Source organism: Danio rerio, chromosome 16, assembly GCF_049306965.1.
Source record: "Danio rerio strain Tuebingen ecotype United States chromosome 16, GRCz12tu, whole genome shotgun sequence".
Taxonomy (NCBI): Eukaryota; Metazoa; Chordata; class Actinopteri; order Cypriniformes; family Danionidae; genus Danio; species Danio rerio.
The window spans coordinates 50,154,843-50,172,191 of record NC_133191.1 but is presented as its reverse complement, the minus strand read 5'-3'; the positions used below and the strand labels follow the sequence as shown (position 1 = coordinate 50,172,191).

General features: G+C 36.6%; 2 protein-coding genes and 1 long non-coding RNA gene across 32 annotated transcripts in view; 1 reads left to right on the top strand and 2 right to left on the bottom strand.

The window, feature by feature from the left end:
- The window catches only part of smg5 (SMG5 nonsense mediated mRNA decay factor), a 41,187-nt gene extending 30,840 nt beyond the window's left edge, over positions 1-10,347 (bottom strand). Inside the window, 7 exon segments of the mRNA NM_001024923.1 lie at positions 2,456-2,534; positions 2,728-2,817; positions 2,922-3,011; positions 4,891-5,047; positions 5,142-5,265; positions 6,732-6,830; positions 9,969-10,347. Of these exon segments, the coding sequence (NP_001020094.1) occupies positions 2,456-2,534; positions 2,728-2,817; positions 2,922-3,011; positions 4,891-5,047; positions 5,142-5,265; positions 6,732-6,830; positions 9,969-10,033 (704 nt within the window). The 5' untranslated portion in view covers positions 10,034-10,347.
- A 93-nt stretch (positions 10,348-10,440) lies between these two features.
- The window catches only part of LOC141378322 (uncharacterized), a 32,067-nt gene continuing 25,158 nt past the window's right edge, over positions 10,441-17,349 (top strand). Inside the window, exon 1 of the long non-coding RNA XR_012392535.1 lies at positions 10,441-10,559. This is a non-coding gene — a long non-coding RNA (uncharacterized lncRNA). The remainder of the gene's footprint in view (positions 10,560-17,349) is intronic.
- The window catches only part of syngap1b (synaptic Ras GTPase activating protein 1b), a 242,814-nt gene continuing 239,119 nt past the window's right edge, over positions 13,655-17,349 (bottom strand). For 15 of the 30 annotated variants that reach the window (XM_073924455.1, XM_068213845.2, XM_068213842.2 and 12 more), the window contains one exon: positions 13,655-17,341. In XM_073924455.1, the coding sequence (XP_073780556.1) occupies positions 17,072-17,341 (270 nt within the window). In that variant the 3' untranslated portion in view covers positions 13,655-17,071. The remainder of the gene's footprint in view (positions 17,342-17,349) is intronic. The other 15 variants (XM_073924465.1, XM_073924466.1, XM_068213844.2 and 12 more) reach the window with 3 other exon arrangements.

The window sequence follows — 17,349 nt, the reverse complement described above, 5'->3', positions numbered from 1 at the left end:
CACTTGCATTTATAGAGCACTTTAAGTTAATCAAAAAAGTTGATAAGCAGTAAAATGCAAACTCTTGAAGGTGTTTGAACAAGCCCACTGTTACTATGACAGGATCCCTGAATCAAATGATTTATTCACAAATGAATCTTTTATAATTAAAACGCAAAAATGTTCCTGTGATAACCACAAATATTCTGCTCTTGGTTTGTATGAAGCCATGTTTTTGTCACCTTGTAATCATAAGGTTCTATGTGCGTTCTGAATGATTTTAAAATATTGAGCTTTAAAGTTTTTGCATTCCATAGCAAACAGTATGTGTGTAACATTAGTTTTTTTTTTAATAAAAAGTCTTAAAATGTAAACAACTTAAAAGAAATCCCATAATGTAAATAAGTTATCATTTAATAAGAATGTCAATAACTCAATTTTGACAAAAATGTCAGATAGAAAGTTAAAATTTTAAGGTGATAATTTGTGATATCACTCACATACTGCTATTCAAGAAAACAGCACTTAACACAGCAGTGGGATACTACTTAAAGGTGCCCTACAGACAATCTTTGTATACTAAGGCATAGTTTGTATATGGAAATGACCATAGCTTGAGCCTCAGACATAATTTTTTCGTCGTTCTAGTTTCTCGAATATACATTTATTCAGCTCCACTCCAAAAAAGGCATAAGGTATATTTAATCTTATATTTTGTTAATTTATCATTAAAATAGTTATTAAGTATTATTATTTTCCATGGTCAGCATACATCATGCAGTGTTTGTGTGTGTATGTGTCTGTAAAAGCTGCACGTCAGAGTGGAGCTTATTTATATACACGACCAATCCAAATATGGTCAGTTATGGAGCTTCAGATTGTAGGGGCATTTTATGGAGTAATAAATGAGCATATAAAATCATTTCAGGAGATTGTTTGAACTTACCTAGGCCATATACCTACAATGTAGATATCAGAGAACAACTCAACTTATTAGACCAATACAATATATGGCACCTTTAATTAAATCAAATCTTATAAATATATATATAAAAAAAAGGAAGGGGTATTTTTTAATTCCTAACTTGAACATTATTCTAAGGCTGGATTTATACTTTCGCCTGGTGCTGCATCGCGCACCTCCTGACTGCGGGTGCACCACGCAAAACAGACAAGTCAAAAGAAACTGACTGTAAAATCAGAAGGATAAAGGGAGAAGTAGGAAGTTTCATTATCATTAATATCATTCAATATTTTTAAACTAATTACTTTAATAAATTATTTTAATGATGATAAATATTTGTATAACCAACTTTGATGCATCACTTGCTTTTGTTCATATCTCGGACAGTTCTACCTATTATAATTTATTAAAATATTAATGACACCAGAACACGGGCTACTCTACAATTATACGTTTTATTATAGCAAAAATAAAAGCAAAAAATTACACTTACTTAAAAAAAAACAGATGTTTTTTTTTTAATATTTAGCCTGCTTCACAATTGACACATTATTGTCTGACTAGTTTCTGTCCTCTACTTATGCTAAAAAGCATGTACTCTACAATTATACGTTTTATTATCGCAAAAATAAAAGCAAAAAATTACACTTACAAAAAAAAACAGATGTTTTTTTTTTTTTTTTAGCCTGCTTCACAATTGACACATTATTGTCTGACTAGTTTCTGTCCTCTACTTATGCTAAAAAGGCAATCATGATCCAACATTCCTGCCAATTATCACCAATAAAGCCTAGAAAGACAGGACATCAGTATGTTGTAAACTGATAGGTTCAGATATTCCTTTCCAGTTATCAAAGAAAAATTTAGTTCCTTAATTATAGTTTTGTAACTATTAAATTGTTTTAAATTCAAAATTAAACAAAATACATTAGTGTGAAACCTATAAATGGTGGAAAAACATATTCTGTAATTGTGTATCTGGTTCTCAACTTTTGCCATGGCCTTTTTTGGCTTTAACAAACTCATCCCTCAGGTTTTTCCAAACCTTTTAACTAAAACTCTCATCCTTTCCCACGGCTGTTGCAATTTCTAGCCAAGAATTATTGATCATCAGGTTATCCCTATGATCAAGAATCATAAAGATATCTCTACAGTCGTACTGTTTCAGACAAAATCTCTTTAATGTGTTACATATTCAACTCAAATCAGCTGCGGTGCTGCACGTGAAGCACTGTTTGCTCAAGTCTCAAAAAAAAAACATGCACTCCGAGATCATGTCGCGCGCAAATTTCGCGATGACATCACATTCACCGCTCGCACTCAAGCGAACAAGCAGACGCGTTGAATATAAACCAGGCTTAACAGGCTTCATTGCACAGTCTTTGGGACTCTCAGAATGCGGTTTTATCTGTTTTTTGCAACGCGAGTGACACAATGTCAGCTCGCACATCATTAAAACCGCATACATAATTTATCCCAGCCAATAAATATTGCACAACTATGTTTCCTTACCAGCGCAAGTAGTAGTAAGTAGCCTCCACATTATAAAATTTACTTCCGGCAAGCGTACCCAACTGATTAAACGGCATGCCTGCGGAAAAACAAAACAAAACAACAAAACATTTCCTCAACGCATTGACATAACATTCAAATAAAATAAAATAACAGTGAATTAATTATACGAGAATTAAAATGCAGTTTAACAGCCCCAAAAAAATCATCAAAAGCATGTCATCCAGTGCAAGGTGTTGTGGGGAGGATGTGAGAAGCAAGGACTCGCTCACCGACGTGAGGTGCGACAGACAGGGCCTGGTGATAGAAACGCTCCGCCAGCTGCTCGGCCTCCACTCCCGCCAGTTCATTCTGGTAGCGCGCTGCAGAATCGCAAATTAAACGGTTTAATCATCACATTAGATCACACTGCAAGACAGAGCTTTTCAAAGGCTGATTATTTAATATCAAGCGAGAACACACTTACCGAGATCTCCCAAGTACACAAGGCATCTGTGACACGCCATCTGGGCCCATTCCATCTCTTTAGAGGTGGCTGAGACTGGTTTCTTACGACCTACAGTCATTAATCAGAGAAAAACAATACAATTTCATGCATGGTGCTTTTACTAGACGTTAACATTGTGAAGTATACTGTGGGATACCAGAGGTTTTGCGATATAGTATTCTCTAAATATTTGAGCAACAAATTTTAAAAACTGTCAAAAGAGACTAAACAAAACAAAAAAACTAAAGAGAAACTGTCAAAAGACACTAACAAAAGAGAATGAATTTCCATAGCTAATTCTCTATTTTAGATCTGGCAAAAAAAAATTGCATTCACTAAGATATGAAGTAACCTCTTCACCTTCAGCCTTCACTTGTTCCAAACCTCTCTGACTTTCTTCTGTTGAACATAAAGGTAGATATTTTGAAGAAAGCTGGAAAACTGTAACCATTTACGTCCACGGATGTTGTATTTCCTGCTATGGAAGTCAATGGTTACCTGTTTCCAGCTTTCTTCAAAATATCTTCTTTTGAGTTTAACATATTAAAGGAACTCATTAAAGTGTCAAACCACTTGAGGGTGTAAGTTAACAGAGTACATTTTTATTTTGGGTTGAACTATACCTTTAACTGCAGTGATTTTTCCAGGAGTGGATTTTTCCAAAGCAATAACAATATTTGACTTTGCTAAATTTTTCAAGTTCTCAGTGATTGTGAATTTGGGCTGTAACATCTATATTATGGTAGTCATACTTACAACAGAAGAATTAGTCAAATAGACAGACACTGTGGGCAAATTATCCAATAAAACTTAAAAGTAAAACCAGTATTTGTTTCACGAAATAAATGTTAACTGGAAAACAAACCAAATAGCATTCTAGCTAGGTATAAGTAAAATTTTTATGCAGTTTAACGTGACTACATTTGATTTATCAGAACAACGCGTTTAATGTTAATTATTATTATTATTATTATTTTATGCGTTTTTAATTAGTTTTTGCATTCATCCATGCATCTTTTACTGCTGCACATTTTATGTCAGTAAAGTGTTTTGAGCTGATACTTTTAAAGGCACTATATAAAAATCAAGTTTATTATTATTATTATTATTATTATTATTATTATTATTATCACTATAACATGCACAACTCAAAATAAAAAAAACTAAAAACTACTTCAATTTTTTCTTATAAAATCTAAAATATAAAAAAAAAAATTTAAAAATACATTGCAATTATTCCTTTTACCTTTCCCAAAATGTATTGCCATTAAAATGTCATGAATTTCCTAACAACTGCTATTTTTTTTAAAGATGACATTCACAAACAACAACCAATAGCCATATATATTAATCATACTTAATAATTAAAGTAAAAAAGTCTTATCAAATGTATATATTTTGTAAATATGAATACAAAGATTATAGTTAACATTGATTTAATTGATAACTTATTTATACATAAACATAATTTCTTTTACGATACAATACATTTTTTTAACTTTAGAATTTCTTGATATTTTCAATGAATGCTAGAATGCTACTTTAAATATAGATATATGTGACCGTGGACAACAAAACCAGTGAAAATAACCAATTTTTTGCTTAATTAAAGAGCTGACTATTTAAGGTGTCCATTGATGCAGTTTGTTATGATAGCACAATATTTGGCCAAACTATTTGAAAATCTATTGTTAAACAAATCTAAATATTGTGGAAAAATCACCTTTAAGTTGTTCAATTTATGTTCCTGGTAACGCATTTTACTAATCAAAAATTACATTTTAACATATTTACAGTAAGAAAATTACAAAATATCTCCATGCAACAGGATCTTTACTTAATATTTTAACGATTCTTATCAATTTGACCCATGCAATGTATTGCTGGCTACTCCTACAAACATACCCCTGCAAAGTGCTTCAGGGACACATATGAAAGCATGACTCACCGATGAGCGGGTCGGTGACATGTGTCCAGTCTATGCAGTCCTGTAACTCCAGCTGATAGTGTGACTGGATGTAGAGCAGCAGGTGTTGAAAAAAGCCCACCCCGGCAATCAGATGCGTCCTGTAGGCACACTCCAGAGCACTGCGGCTGTGAATATGCTGCAAATAAAAGCAGGTGTTCAGCCTGATGGCAAATGCAACAGCAAACAACTCCTTTAAACTAATGAAACATGCCCAGTGAGATGATATGTACCTTCTTGTTGGTCTTGATCACCTGAATGACCTCATAGTAGACTTTCCTCCACAGCAGCTCTTCTGCCTTGCGTCCATAATCCACAGGATGCAGGAACATCAGCTTTACGCAAAGTTCTCGCAATCTGGTTAAATAAGACAAAGAAAATATGTTCAAACAAAATTGCAGTATGGCTGGGCAATATGACAGACATTTAATATAACTATATAAGAGATCTCATAATATACATACACATTTCAATACACACTCACTGGCCACTTAATTACTACCTTACTAGTAACGGGTTGGACCGCTTTTGCCATCAGAACTGCCTTAATCCTTCGTGGCATAGATTCAACAAGGAACTGGAAATATTCCTCAGAGATTTTGGTCCATATTGACATGATAGCATCACCCAGTTGCTGCAGATTTGTCGGCTGTACATCAATGATGTGAATCTCCCATTTCACCACATCCCAAAGGTGCTCTACTGATTTAAGTCTGGTGACTGTGGAGGCCATTTGAGTACAGTGAACTCATTGTCATGTTCAAGAAACCAGTCTGAGATGATTCGTGCTTTATGACATGCCTATTATCCTGCTGAAAGTAGCCACCAGAGGATGGGTACAATGTGGTCATAAAGGCATGGACATGGTCAGCAACTATACTCAGGTAGGCTGTGGGGTTGACACGATGCTAAATTGGTACTAATAGGCCCAAAGTGTGCCAAGAAAATCTCCCCCACACCATTACACCACCACCAGCAGCCTGAACTGTTGATAAAGGGCAGGATGGATCCATGCTTTCATGTTGTTTATGCTAAATTCTGATTCTACCATCCAAATGTCATAGCAGAAATCGAGACTCATCAGACCGGGCAAATGTTTTTCAATCTTCTATAGTCCAATTTTGGTGAGCCTGTGCGAAGTGTAGCCTCAGTTTTCTGTTCTGAGTGGCACTCGGTCTGGTCTTCTGCTGCTGTAGCCCATCCGCCTCAAGGTTTGTAATGCTGTGCATTCAGAGATGCTCTTCTGCAGACATCGGTTGTAACGAGTGGTTATTTGAGTTACTTTTGCCTTTCAATTAGCTGAGACCAGTCTGGTCATTCTCCTCTGACCTCTGGCATCAACAAGGCATTTGCGCCCACAGAACTGCCGCTCGCTGGAAATTTTCTCTTTTTCAGACAATTCCCTATAAACCCTAGAGATGATTGAGCGTGAAAATCCAGCAGTTTCTGAAATACTCAAACCAGACCATCTGGCACCAACAACCATGCCACATTCAATGTCACCTAAATCACCTTTCTTCCTGATTCTTATGCTCAGTTTGAACTGCAGCAGATCTTCTTGACCATGTCTACATGCCTAAATGCATTAATAAGTTGCCGTCATGTGATTAGCTCATTAGAAATGTGCATTAATGAGCAGTTGGACAGGTGTACCTAATAAAGTGGCCGGTGAGTACATTTCATTATATTGCACATCTCTAAATGAAAGTACATGTGAAAGTAGTTCAAAGAAAAAGCTCACTTTAATGTAAATGGAACATAATCTGATGCATTATGTTGGATTGTGTCTTATGAAGTTGCAGAAATAATAAACTTGTGCTTACTTGTTCCTCAAGCTGATGTTCTCAGGTTTAAAGACCTCCCTGTACGACGACTTGCCGCTGATTATAATGTCCAACTTATGCACCGTTTCCACCACAGCCCTACACAAACACATCAAAATGAAGAATAATATATAACAAGCACAGTAGTCTCACAACAATTATAAACATATTAAAAGCCTAAACTGTGCTGTCATTTCCTATTTATTACAAAAAACATAACTTGTAAAATCTAATAATACAATATAAAAGCTTTTAACCTTCTCCAATTATATTTTAGATTATATTTTTATTAAAACAGAATAAGTCTGATTTTCATCTAAATATTATATTGGAGGCGATGCAGTGGCGCAGTAGGTAGTGCTGTTGCCTCACAGCAAGAAGGTCGCTGGTTTTACCTCGGCTCAGTTTGCATTTCTGTGTGGAGTTTGCATGTTCTCCCTGCGATATCGTGGGTTTCCTCTGGGTGCTCCGGTTTCCCCCACAGTCCAAAGACATGCGGAACTGGTGAATCAAGTAGGCTAAATTGTCCGTAGTGTATGAGTGTGTGTGTGGATGTTTCCTAGAGATGGATTGTGGCTAGAAGGGCATCCGCTGTGTAAAAACGTGCTAGATAAGTTGGCGGTTCATTCCGCTGTGGCAACCCCGGCCTAATAAAGGGACTAAGCCGACAAGAAAATGAATGAATGAATGAATATCCTATTGGAAACCTAAGAGCTTTTGTGTGATTTTATTTTTCAATAATAAGGGTGCAATCATAAAAAAATCTTATTCTATTTAAGCATGGGACGATAACTGGTTTTAAGGTTTACCACGGTTTGGAAAAGTCATGGTTTTAAAGCCACTAAAGTTTTCTGTTATACCATTCTTAAGGTATATGTAAGAGCTTGTTAAATGTTTTTATGTGTTGTAAATAAATCTGTGTTTTTGAAATCAAAGAAGAGAGCAGAAGTCAATGATTTATTTGAATTATTTTTCCCCGACATGTTTACAGTTCCAAAATATTATAAATGTTTCCTAAAATATAATTGGTGCTTTTTCACACAGACATTGAAAATAACTTATTTTAGAGCTGCAGTCACAACACCGTGATACTGTGGTATTTTTATCCAAGGTTATCCTACCGTCCGAACCTTATGCCGGCCCATGCCTATATAGGATACGTAAATTCTTAACGTGTGTAAATTCCACATAAAATGTGCCTGTAACACACTTAAAGTTAGGCATAACATGAGCTGATGCTTCATGACACCTAAATGTATCATCAGGATTCACGGTTATTCACTGTTTTGTCTGTAGCTGTATTATGACTCTCAAAGTTGAAGAAAGAGAATTTTAGACCTTGCATTTTCTAAATCAAGCACTAAGGTTTTAGTAAAAAAAAAAAGTATTATGTTCTACTAGAGACAGGGGTAGGGGATACGTCTACTTCACCTTTAGTGACAGACCATTTAAAAACAGGTGATTAATAATTATATAAACGTAAACTTTTGGATCTCATTCAGCTGTCTTCCCACTTTAGGGTTCACAAACATTTTTACTACTAAAATTCCATGACTTTTCCAGAACTTTAAGTACATTTTCATGACATAATGTTTCATGAAATATCCACATATGCATGGTAAATAATAAGAAAAACAATGACGTTTAAATTTATTACAGCATATCATAGAACACACAAAAATCTATTTTGTTTAAATTTGTTTTTATATCTATGTAAAATTGATTTTGATAATGCTTCACTAAAGACGTGAGTACTTCTTTTCTGTCCTTGGCCAAAAACTTGCAAAAACAACTAACCTATATTAAAGTTAGAGATGCACAATATATATAGTTTCAGCATCGATATCGCAATGTGTGCATCCGCAATAGTCACATCACAGGATATGCAATGTTGGATTATAGTTTAATCATAATGTAGTAAAAGTTTATCATCTGCATGTATTTTTAAAGAGATAGTTCACCCAAAAATGACTTGCTATTTTCATTACACCCTTCACTTGTTTCAAACATTAATGAGTTTTCTTCTTTTTTTAAATTAAATGAACACAAAAATAATAAACTTTAATAACTCCTATTGAAACAAGTGAAGAGTGAGTAAATAGTGAGAACATTTTAATCTTTGAGTGAACTGTCCCTTTAAGGCCTGTGACTGTGTGAACATTTTAATATTTCAAACGTTAAAACATCCGGCCACAAGAAATTTTTTGTAACTTTAATAAAGAATATACAATGAAGACTATGCAGTGTTAATTATGCAATATCTGTACCTGAATAGTGAATACCTGAAAACTATAACTCACTTTATCTTTACTATATTTTATTTATCTACGCTTGTCATTTATTTGTTATTCGGGATTCAATCCTCTACAAAATGCCTCCAATCAATAAACCTGTTAAATCATCTGGTGAAATGTATTCTCATCGCAATATATATCACAGAAATACAAAATATCGTAATGTCAGATTTTCCAATATTGCGCAGCTCTAATTCAAGTGTACAGATCATTGTTAAACTAATTTCCATGACTTTTAAAAAAAGTTTTCCATGACCGTATCAATCAACCCTGTCACTTTTAAAATATCCGCTACACCCATGACTGGAAATAAAACTTACCTATTTGTCGGTCATATATAAATGACAAATATTATGAAATATTTTGAGAATATACATTGTTTTTTTCCTTCTCAGGTGTGAGCTACCTATTCTCTTTTTTATAGACATCAAATCCTCATATCTCAATTTTCATACAAACATTCACAAGTGTGTACGTTTTCCTTTCAGATTACCACTAATGATACTAAAAGTTCATTTTTTCAGGTTGACTATCATTTCAAAGTCAGGCTTCACAGGGTTAACAATCATTGCGAGTAGAGATGCTTCAGATTTTCTACCTGCATTTGGGTTACAATTCTGGCCTCTTCGTTTTATTTAAACATATCTGCCCGTTTACTGCTAGCATAAGAGCAGCCACTGACATAAATCACAAAGTAAATTTAGATTTAATGGTTATAATTTCATGCCACACATGCCAAATAATATAAGATTTCAACATGAGACATCATAAACAGAGTCTGAAAATAAATAAACGAACGATTAATTTAAACGTCAAGTGTTTCATTACGCATTCAATTTAATGAATATGTTTTAACACACTTCTGACTCACAAACAAAGCATGCTATGTATAAAAATTACACAGATTTCCTGACAGTACCGGTGCTTTTGTTAGGGCTCTTACCTGTACAGCCGTTTAATATGAAGCACTTTGGCCTCCGGCTCGCTGTCCTGACTCGGTCCGCTCATGTTAGCAGTGATAATGCAGCTCCTGTGCTCTGTTTTCGTGTATCTTGTTCTGGTTCTGATTCGTTCAGCTCCAGTTTAGCGCGCGGCTAACGTTAGCAGGATAGCTAACTCACTTATTTCCTTCAAATTACAACGGAAACACAAACGCTGTCGTTCCTGGCCTCCACCGCCACCGGCCGCGATACCCATCCGTTCGGAAGCCGGCGTGTGTGCTGGTGTCGGTTCGGGTCAGCTGTCACATTTTGAGAGGGTTATGTTTGTGTTGTTGTCGCTCATCATTGCGAGTGTCGCTCTGCCGCGAGCGGCCATTTTTTCCCCTCCCACCGCACACAGTTCAGCGACCGCAGCAAGTATCGCGACAGTTGACAGCTTCCTGCGCCATCGCTGCAGCTCTCGCGAGATTTCCCGAGGTCAAGTTCTTGGTCAAGTGGGTCAAGTAGCGCTCGGCTGCAGAGCTTATGTGACGGTCTCATATGAAAATGAGTGTTCGTAAATTTACAACCACATTTTGTGCTGAAATACCATGGTGAGTACAGTTTATACATGTGCATAGTCTACTTTAAAGTTAAGCATGTTATGGATGTTCATTTAAACTGTAAGGAGAAAAGTTGGTGTGTCTTGTGATCAAAACTAATCTAAGTTACATTAATATTATTATAGCGATTGCAGTAATTGTATTCAGCTAGTAAATTTGTAACATGTTTTGTTCTTAAAGTATTTTCATATATATTCAAGTTCCTCTCTAAAATAGTTTTTAGACCTCAGGTACTTGAGTTTTAGGGAACATAACATAAGAATATATAGGAAAAGAATGAATTGTGTGCAACTACTTAAGAATATACTAAAAGTGTAGGGCCAGTTTTACCTATTATTTTAAGATTATGTCCAAAGTCATGATAGTTTATCAGTGTCATTCACATTGTTGTAATGAGAAATTGATCTCATCAAAATATTCTCTCTCTATATATGTGGCAATGTCAGGAAGTCAGTGCAGTACATTTTACTACAAAATATTGTTAGCAAGACAAGTGTTAAGTGACAAATTGAGTGCTGTAGACACAAACTACATACACAATCTGACAAAACAACAAATAATAACTCAACTTCTCGTTGATTATTTGGTATCAGAAGTGGCTTATATGAAAGGCAAAGGCCTCTAGATTATGCTTATTTTACCAAAATACAATATGACAATGCATGCCTTGATTTTTAATGATTCAATTAGGACAGTAAGGTCTGACTTCGCTTAGACAAAAGTCTTGTCACTTAACAGAAATAATGTCCAGTATAGAATATAAAGTCATGCTGCAGTGGAAAAAAAAAAGAATATTGTGTATGACTCCCATGAGAGGACTGCATCCATACATCTCTGCAATGACTCAAATAACTTTTTAATAAAGTCATCTGGAATGGCAAAGAAAGTGTTTTTGCAGGACTCCCAGAGCTCATCAACATACTTTGGATTCATCTTCAATGCCTCCTCCTTCATCTTACCCCAGACATGCTCAATAATGTTCATATCTGGTGACTGGGCTGGCCAATCCTGGAGCACCTTGACCGTCTTTGCTTTCAGGATCTTTGATGTGGAGGCTGAAGTATGAGAAGCGCTATCCTGCTAAAGAAGTAGCCCTCTTCTGTGGTTTGTAATGTAATGAGCAGCACAAATGTCTTGATACCTCAGGCTGTCGATGTTGCCATCCACTCTGCAGATCTCTCGCACGACTGACTGTAACCTCAAACAATGATTCCTCTTTCACCCAACCTTACAGATTTCTGTGAGAATCTTTGGTACATGTGGGTTGCAATTGGTCTGCAGTATTTGTGATGATTGGGATGCAGTTCAACAGATGATTCATTGGAAAAATCTACCTTCTGCCACATTTCCTAATGATTTCCAAAATTATCAACTGGAAGTCAAGGAATTATGTGTTGCTTTTACAACAGGGATCCACGACAAGACTTTTGTCAGGTAGTGTATATTCAGAGGGTCTAAAATTTAAGAATTTTGCTTGAGCACCACTTGCACAGATCTTAAAAATAAGACATTCCTTAACTTCCTTGACTATGACTGCCTGTAAAATGTTTATATGACAGAGTTTGAACATTAAATAAAAAACAAAAAATGATCCACATTGGCAGAAATGACAGACTGTAAGTGCTAAATGTATACATTTAAATGTAAATGTTGCCATCATTTTAGATGTGCACTAGCTTATAGATTACTTAATGCATAACATACTCGTATTAAAAAAAAGCCACCCAAAAATGTTTTTGACTGCTGTGGATTTTAAAATAACAATTTCATCCAACACATTCTCATCAACTCCTCATCTCTGGACAAGATTAGCAGGCAAACCATCTGGTGTCACCTGGCAGCTGTGTTCGTGAATCATCAACAGGGAGGTTGATAAAACCACAGCAATGCTGAAAGGCATAAGGATGAATCTTTTTTTTTTTTTTTTTTAAAGACAAACAGACAGATCACAGTCAAAAATAAATCTCAACATCATAAATGAATTCAATAAGAATTTATTTCTTTATTCATCCGTTTAATTGATTTCATTTCTATAATTAGCCCACCCGAAAAATATAAATTCCGATTTGTTCAAAAAGGAAATCAAAGTCTTCAACAGCATTGAATAAACTAAGGAATGGTGAAATGATAACAGCAGTCATTATATTATTACAATAATAATAATAATCATAATTCAATAACCAGAATATCAACATTCATAACAAATCCAAAAAACATCGGCAATACACTCTGACATAGCACTCTTTCTATTAATATAATATAGTATATATATACAAAAAAACGAAAAAGAAATAAAATTCCCAAGTGTCTGCCCTTTTCGAAAATGGAAATTTAGGGGTGGGGCTTATGGCTTGTCAAGAAAGATGACTGTGATTGGCTTATGGCTGACAAAGATCAACTGAAGTTTATTAGAAAGAGGCACATCATGGGAACTCCATTCATTTACAGGGGACAAAGAAGCGATTACTTGCATGGAAGAGTTGCTAGGCAAGTAATGAGGGAATAAAGCGTCAGGCCATACAAAAGGTCAGTAGAGTAAAATGGGAACATCTTCTCACGAGACTGGCCTTCTGCAGCGATCCAAAAAACTCATCTGACACGCACACACACACACGGCACCGCATTGAAATCCAAAGCAAGAGGAGATGCAAAAGCTGCAAAGATTAGCAGGTGACTCATGTCTGGAAAAGTGGATATATGCATACATACAGTAGGTAATAGAATTATGTACAAGCATTGCTTGATCACCCAGAACCTGTTACAAAACACCTCAGTCAGTGAGAAAATGAGTGCAAGCTTTAGACTGGCGAAACGCGTGGCGGACTCACGCCGATGCATTGTAGGCTTCAGACTTTGTACAATCAGCCTGAGCAAATAAAAGTGCTTCGAAGACCTCCGCCGACAAGTCGCCAACATGAGTTTTCATTCCCACAAACTGCTCTTATACTTTTTTCTGTCCACATATTGAGAAAAGGGGAAATCGGTGTAAAAGAACACATTCTGTACACTGCATATACAAACATATCTTATGTACAATACATATATATATATTTATATTTATATTATATAACCATCCACACACCCAGTATATACACAAAGACTGTACACACACTGTATATACACAAAGTCACTCACAACATTATTAGACCTGCATGATCTCTCGACCGATGTTTATATTTTTGTCTAGTGGTGTAAAAAGGAAGAAGAGAAATGTCTGTGTTGCCCGGCAATGGCAATTTCCAAACAAGGGGGAAATAAGGTCAATTTAAAACAGCAACTTGGCTGCACAAAATAACCCCTTTGTGCCACAGATGTGCGAGCGCCAGATTCTTTTCCTAAACAAGAGGAACCTCCACAGCAAAACAAAAGAGAGTTAAAAAGTAAAATAATCCATCTTTCTTTCACGTAAAAAGGAGTCGTCGTGGATCAGGATGTAGCAAAGTGCGGAGAGGGGGAGCAGGTAAAATAGCAGGGCAATGATTTTCCTTTGCAAAGAGATTGTCACATAAATTCCCAGATCAAAAAAAAAAAAAAAGGATCTCACATTACCAGCATGTAAAAATGTGATCTCATCGGAGTGAGGTCCAGTCAGGGAGTAGAAAACCACCAGGAAACAAAAGTTCGGATATTTCCAGCCTCTTATCAAATCCGCTGAGGGACAAATCAGCGTCTCTTGAGAAAAAATAAATAAAAGGCTGTGCATATTCAGTTTCCCCAAAAAATAAAAGACGTGATTGAGACACAGGCAAGCATGACAGGCAGAGTTAATGTGGCACGTGAAGATCATAATGAGAAGAAGTATTGTTCAATATCCTACATGTAGTTAGTAAAGAACCTAAAAAACAGCACCTTTGAGATTGATCTGATCCACAGAACCTCTCCAGCTCTCTCATCCAACTTCTGCGTCGCATGCGACGTCATCTTGCATGCCGTCAAGAAGAAGCCATCTGATGGGCGTTAAGCATCCCAAACGTTCGTCATCGTATCAAACTATATCGGAGAGAGGGCACGTCAGAGGAAGGGAACCTATATTTGTTTTTCTTTGGATCGGCTCTGGCATTGAGTCAAAGCCTTAGTTTCCCCTCTGTCAACCAACCGAATCGCGTGACAGCGCCCTGGAATTAAACCCAGGCCAACCTGAAGAATGTCCTAGGTGAGGCCTCCAATTAGGTTCCAGATTGTCCTCCATGAAGCTTTGTTGTTGGCTGGAGATGCAGGGAAAAGAGGAGGTGCTTGATGAGCCGCTGACCAATCACTGCTACTAATCTCAGAGAAGAAATGGACTAACTACCAAAACAGGCAGTTCTAAACTTAAAATGTGTGTGTTCTTTTTTTTCCAGTTTGCATTAAACTGTGAGGCAATTGAAAGTTTACCTGAGTCATTCGATTCTACGTCTGAGGTATATTCATGTCATGGCACATTTATCAGCCGATAACCCTGTTATCCCATTTTGTTCTCAACTGCTTTTGGGACATAAACAAAAATTGCCTGTATATTATTACTAAATGGAGTAGAAGTCACTTAAAGATAGCCCTCAAAGCTTGTAAAAGCTAAAATGGCAATCAGTCCATTCTCCTCTCTAGTGCCTTCCCAATCTTTACATATTACAGTACAGCTCAGCGATTTGATTTTATTGTGCAGTTACGATTGAAACCTCCTCGCTCTCATCTAGGCCTGCTGTGTTGGTGTAGCTGTGATACACACAGAACTACTTGAAGTGTTTACAATGCAACAACATGAATTGGGTTACAAAATGAATGACTTGTAAATCAGCAAAGCCACGTGAATGTCTTGAGTCTGTAGAAACATGACAATGAATCGATTAATCATAAAAACAAACGATAAAACGAAAACTGCAGTGAACGATGAGGAATACAATCAGTATCAGATGGCAGTGATATTGAAAGGAAAGATTATAGCTAGCGATATTTCTGTACAGTGCAGAGCTCTGATTATTTTGTCGAGTGAGTCGTCTAACAAGATCCTTCTTAAAAGGATCACTCAGTGCTGCCCAAAACTACTTTCGAGATCCAAATTTAAAGTGAAATCAAAATGGACACTGCGTAGTTTATTTGTAGCAATCATGTAGGCCAAAATGGCTTACTGTCATTAGTTCGATTCCCAGAAAAAAAGTATGAAGTGCAAAAATGTATATTTTAAGTCGCTTTGAATAAAAACCTCTGCCAAAATGCAAGAAAAGGTGCAAGTGTTTGTTTACTTTTCAGAGCACATTCTTGGTCTTATTATTCATGATTATTTGGTGCATGCTGTTCTGAATTAAAAAACATGTATTATATTTTGAAAAAATATAGCTTGCACCACTTTTGTACAAGACCTCAAAAAATCCTTATATTCTTCAGCCATTGGATAGGATTATTGTATATAACACCTATTATTACAATTCAGTCAATTCCCATAGGGTAAAATATAGTAAAATTTCCCATTTTACTTTATGGACATAAAATTGGTTGCTTTCAAGTTGACTTCCACATTGACTTTACCCCCACAACCCCCCCACAAAGTTTTTCTTATTAGAAATGTCCAAAAATATCCATCTTGTATAAAAACACCTTAAAACCACAACCGCGTTCTGCCCTGGCATCTTGTTTTAGTAAAAAGGGTTTTGACCTGACAGAGATCACCTCGCACTCACCTCACATTGCACACACACACACACACACACAAACCGAAAGAATGTCAAAATCGGCCTGTAAGGAGATGAATGGGAGACACATTATGAACATTTAGGACGATGACAAAATGGGAGGCGGTGAACGTGACACAGAGAATCCATAGCACCAGTTAAATACACATAGGTTCTGAGATTGAGAAGAGAAAACATTGCACAAGTTCAGTCTTGTGAGGCAATTCAAGCCACAAGCACTTCCAGACATTGTCCGCAAAAACCCGAGCCACGATCGGACTCCAAAGCTTGACATTTTCAGTGTCACATTAAAGCAGAAGAGCACATCAATTTCTCCTAAATGAGTTTGCACTACCGTTTCTGCAATTCTGCTGTCGTTATTCTCATGTTCATTTAAAAACCCTGTCAGGAGATACAGAAAGGCACTAGGGAAGCCAGACGACATGACAAAGCTGGCATGTGTTCGTGGGTCAAATCTTGATCACTAAACATGTATGTATAGTTTGTTTGCCCACCATTCCCGGGGTCATTCCAAGCTTCTTGGAATTGGTTTTACACAAGATGAGGGAGCTCAGTCAAAAAAAAAAAAAAACCTGGAACCTGAATCGAGCACTTTCCAGTGGTTTGGATGACCTGGTGGAGGTACTGTATGTGCAAGGGGCTTTAAACTTTGATCCAAAGAAAACGTGATTTCAGAATAACACATCGAATCCAATGGAGAGCCCTTTTGTTTTAGATGGTGCAAGTAATGACGTGTCCCACCTCCCACTTGTCCTCAGTCTAATGTACAAAAAAAAAAAAAAAAAACAACTGCTGAAGCTTCATCCTTACAATGTCTTCGGAATTCCTAAAAAATTTTCAAATTTGATTAGCGTTGTTATTGACCTGCTCCCCCTCCAAACTTGCCCTCCAATCCATTGCAGATTTTTGGTTGCCGTTCGGCCAGAGTTGTGCGTGAGGAATTGAACGAGGAGGGGGAACTAACGGGAAGGACGCGATTCCATTCTGGGGGGATCGGGTGGAGGATTTGTCCGAAGGGGAGACTCCAACAAAGCCAGAAGCGCTGGTCATTTCTCCTCCAAAACTCACACCGGGGTCTGCTGAACCCAAGGCGGAAAGCTGCTTTTCCTAGCGAG